At 39.2% G+C, this 4,516-nt stretch overlaps 1 protein-coding gene across 1 annotated transcript; it reads left to right on the top strand.

Annotated features, from left to right (window-relative positions):
• Positions 1–3,122: 3,122 nt before the first annotated feature.
• LOC143879061 (putative disease resistance protein RGA3) lies at positions 3,123–4,256 on the top strand. Its single transcript, XM_077381257.1, has 3 exons — positions 3,123–3,426; positions 3,470–3,762; positions 3,834–4,256. The coding sequence occupies exons 1-3, from the start codon at positions 3,123–3,125 to the stop codon at positions 4,254–4,256; spliced, it is 1,020 nt and encodes a 339-aa protein (XP_077237372.1).
• The last annotated feature ends 260 nt before the right edge of the window (positions 4,257–4,516 follow it).

Below are 4,516 nucleotides of genomic sequence, written 5' to 3'. Positions count from 1 at the left end.
AAGGCAATTGAAGACTAACTTGTTTCAAAACCTAATTTGTATGCCTAGCTTTGGCTTCTTGTAAGAATGATGCTGCTGTATTTTTCATATATTACGCTAGTGATAGAATTTAGTAAGGCATGTCTTGATGATCTTCTATGTATTAATTTCCTTGTCTTTGTAACGTGTTCAATGCTCAAATAAGAACTTAGTTTTGCGTGTTTATTTTGATTGGAGAAAGTGAGATTTATTGCAAAAGAACATATTTTATATTCATAATATCCTAACAAAAAGTATATAAAATATGCTATGATACAATTCCTCATTAAACATTAAAAACTAAAATCAGTGGTTTTGGAATCCAAGGTTGCATCCAAAGTTCACGATGAAAAAAGATTCCGAAGTTTCAAAATTAGGGGTGCAACCCGGGTCGGGTTGGAAGGATTCCGAAGTTTCAAAATTAGGGGTGCAACCCGGGTCGGGTTGGAAGGATTCCGAAGTTTCAAAATTAGGGGTGCAACTCCAGTCGGGTTGGGTCAGGTGGAGGCCAACCCGTACCCGACCCTAGGAACCATTTACGCAACCTGACCCCGACCTGACCCGAGTTCCAAGTCGATGAGGTTCAACCTGACCTGAGTTCAACCCGACTCAAACCAAGTTTTTAAGCTTACTAAAAAAACAAATGATAAAAAATGTCCGGTTTCAGTCGGGTCAGGTTGCCCAAGCCCTCAACCCAAACCCAACTCAAACTCATCCTGGGCTGGGAAAACTCAACCCGAACCCGACCTGAAGGATACCCAACCCGGCCCAACTTTTTTCAGGTTGAAGCCGACCCAAGTTGCACCCGTATTTAAGATGCATTAGTCATTATAATTCTCAACTAAATTTAGTAAATGATAATTAAAGAAATTCAACATTAAATACCAAAATGTAGTTTAAAACGGAGTTTTGCTAACTATGCTTTCACTCCATATCAGCCATCTTCCCCCCACGTCATTTTCCTCATGCCACTAAACTGCAGCAATCTAACGTCTGGAGTTCTGTCTTTTAGCCTAAAAGCACTACTTTCCAATGGATTCCACTATGAAGAACAGCAACTGAACAGTGAGAATTGGAGAAGTAGAAAAAACATATCCTAATCCTTATCGTCCACATTGAGTCGGTCGCCAAAATTTGACTATTTCTCATTATATTAAGAATTACAGGAAACATGATCCGCATATCGTGTGATTCGAATCAAATACTCCGATTAGTCAAATACTCAAATTTGCACGGCCTCACTCACCCTGTAGAAGGAAAGGATTAGTCGAATTTAGTTGGATTTATAGTGGTTAACCTTATGCCACAAATGGCCCCATATGTGTATGTTGGTATAAGCCAAACAAGCTCATCTCTTATAACATTTTTCAAATAAGATTTATAAACTATGTGATTGGGAAACCCACAATATTAAGAATTGGAGAAAACCTACCCTAGCTACAAAAAACTATCCTTATCTTCCACGCCTAATTCCCATATGGTGTGATAGGAATCCCAATATTTTAAGCATTAAGAGAACCTATCTTCCACAAATCCTCATATAGTGCGAAGGGATTCCCAGTATATTTAAAATTAGAAAAAATCTGTCCTAAGTCCTAACCTAGAAAACCTAAATTTTCATATGCTGGGCAACAATTTTTGGGTCCTACAAGAAGGCAAAGTGGTGATGCATGTAAAATCAAGATCATGAATCTTGTACAACATTAGCCCATCCTAAACGGACAACTCATGGTTAAGATAAAGGATTACAAAAATTAATAGTTTAGCTGTACTTAGCTGAACCCCAAGGGGCCGTTTGCGGATTTTAGAATCTTGGATTTCCTCAAAATTGTCGATTTGATTGAGAGAAGAAAGTGACCAACCGTCATTTTCTGATTCCTCGCCCTTATTTCCGATAGCAAGAGAACAGGAGATCGTCCCATGTTTCCAGGATTTAGAAATCTCAGGATGGGGGAGAGATTTCTAAAACTTAGATTTCTTACGTAAAATCCAAGAAACGATGTCAGTACAGCATACAGGCTTGATCGTGAACCCTCTTTGACCCTGTTTTCAAACTAAAACCTGGATTCTAAAATCCGCATATCCAAACGGCCCTCAAATGAAGCTTGATGGATAAAGAGACTTGGATTATCCAATAAAGGTGTTCTCAACTGGCATTTGGTTAGACTAATAGATGGATCCACACATAACAAGCACGAAATTGAGAACAATGAAAACAAAAGAGAAGGACACGTTTGGCTACCACGAATTTATTTTCATGATAAATTAGCTTCTTCATGTGGTGAGGGAGGCTGGGAATGGGACTCGGCGAGGAGAGGGCAAGAAAAGCCTGAAAAATCAGGAAACAAAAATCTCCACTCCAAATGTAATGGACTAACCACTCTCACAACACTTTGAGGCACTATTTAATCATGAAAAAACAAAATCCTGGCTGCTAGATAGCTAAAATCATTACACCCGAAACAGAAAAAAAAAAACGAAAAGATAGAAAGACTTGCGATTGAATTAAGAAGCAGCCAAAATGACGATAATAAAATAGTAGAAATTGTGTTTGTTATAAATCTCTCGAATGAATTGGGAGACCTTGTTTTTTACAAGAATATTTGTTACAAGAGATTTTCTAGGGACTTTAGCAGAAGGGCATTTCGCGGCTGGCTGTTGCATGAGAGAGCAGCTACACAGGCTCAATTTTCACGAGATTTTGTCTTATTTGGTGTGTCGTCAGCAGGCCAACTAATCCATCTAATTTAAACTACTAATCTACTAAACAACTTCATTTAATTCATGTAAGGTTCTGTTTTCATGTAAGAGCCAGTCACAAAATGCCCTTATGTGAAAGTCCCTAATAGATAGACATAATTTAAGAAGTTTCAACAACTCTTTGAAATTCAATAATCAAACAAAAGCTAAATCATCCCTCTCTCTCCATTACTTCATTGCAAGAAGTTGAAGCTGATACCTCTTGCCTCTATAGTGCTTGCTTCATTATTTGTTGTTGCAACAGCAGGTCCTGAAGCTCCTGCTATTTTCTCTACCTGCACTATAGACACCTGCACTATAGACACAAACATCTTGGGGTTGTCTTCTTTTCAAGAGGAGAAGGTATGGTAGAAATAGGACAAATGTTTGTATCCCATCTTATAGATGCCATCTTTGGCAATTTGAAGGAATCGGCATTACAAGACATTAAATCAATATGGGGTTTTGGGGAGGAGCCGGACAAGTTAGAGAGCGCAGTGACAATTATTGAAGGCGTGGTTGAAGATGCTGAGGAAAAGCAAGTTAGTTCTAAGGCTGTTCGAAAATGGCTTGGAAAGCTCAAGAATATCGACTACGATGCTGATGACTTATTGGACGATGTTGCGACTTGCGTTGATGTGCCAAGTTCAAACAAGCAAGAGACAGAAGGTAGTCCACTCCATCTCCTCCTTTTTCAGTTCTAATAATCCAGTTCTATACAAACGTGGCATAGCACGTAAGATAAGGGAGATTAGAGAGAGGTTTGATGTGATAGCAAATGAAGGACGATACCTCAATCTGGAAAAGAGAGATGGAGGGAGGCCTCTCCAAAGAGAAACTAGCTCTTTGGTAAATGAATCTGATGTTATTGGTAGACAAGTTGAGAAAGAGAAAATAATACAATTGTTGGGATCAGATGATGATGAATTGTCTGTTCTTCCAATAGTTGGCATGGGTGGGCTTGGGAAGACTACTCTTGCTCAATTCGTCTACAACAATGAGAGGGTAAAGACGCATTTTGGGCTAGAGCCTGGGCTTGTGTGTCTGAAGATTTTAATGTATTGAGAATAACAAAGGCACTTGTTGAATCTGCAAGTGGAAGCAAGTGTGATCTCTCATACCTGGATGCTGCGCAACATCACCTCGAAGAGAAACTCAACGGTCAGAAATTTTTAATTGTTCTCGATGACGTGTGGGGTGAAAATCAAATTCATAGCTGGGACAGTCTACGAGCTCCTTTTGGAGTTGGAGCAAAAGGAAGTAAAATTATTGTAACTACACGAGATGAAGGGGTTGCAAGAATGATGGGCGTAATTCCTTTGCAACAGTTAAAGGGTTTATCAAATAATGATTGTTGGGAATTGTTTACTCGGCGTGCAGGAATTTCAAATGCCCATGCCAAATTGGAGGAAATTGGTAGGCAAATCATGAAGAAATGCAAACGCCTGCCTTTGGCAGTAAAGACATTGGGGGGATTTTGTCTTCTAAAAGGAATGTGAGCGAGTGGGAAAGAATTTTGACAAGCGAAATATGGAAGGATGATGAAAATAAAATTTTGCCAGCTTTGAGATTGAGGTATCACCACCTACCAACTAATCAAAAGCAGTGTTTTGCCTATTGTGCCATATTTCCTAAAGATTGTTGGCTTCGGAAGGATGTGCTGGTCCGGCAATGGATGGCTGCGGGCTTCATTCAACCCAAAGATATAGGTGGGGAGATATTTGATGATTTATTGCTAAAGTCTTTCTTTCAATATTAT

Source organism: Tasmannia lanceolata, unplaced genomic scaffold, assembly GCF_043159265.1.
Source record: "Tasmannia lanceolata isolate RefF3 unplaced genomic scaffold, GAP_Taslan_0.1 ptg000006l, whole genome shotgun sequence".
NCBI classification, from domain to species: domain Eukaryota; kingdom Viridiplantae; phylum Streptophyta; class Magnoliopsida; order Canellales; family Winteraceae; genus Tasmannia; species Tasmannia lanceolata.
The sequence above is the reverse complement of the archived record's forward strand: the minus strand, read 5'-3'. Positions and strand labels throughout refer to the sequence as shown.

Excerpts from the sequence above, each read along its gene's own strand:
- LOC143879061 (XM_077381257.1), top strand. The coding sequence starts at position 3,123 with ATGGTAGAAATAGGACAAATGTTTGTATCCCATCTTATAGATGCCATC. Across the intron at positions 3,427-3,469 it reads AAACAAGCAAGAGACAGAAG|TTCTATACAAACGTGGCATA; the intron begins GTAGTCCACTCC and ends CTAATAATCCAG. Across the intron at positions 3,763-3,833 it reads TCGTCTACAACAATGAGAGG|GCACTTGTTGAATCTGCAAG; the intron begins GTAAAGACGCAT and ends AGAATAACAAAG.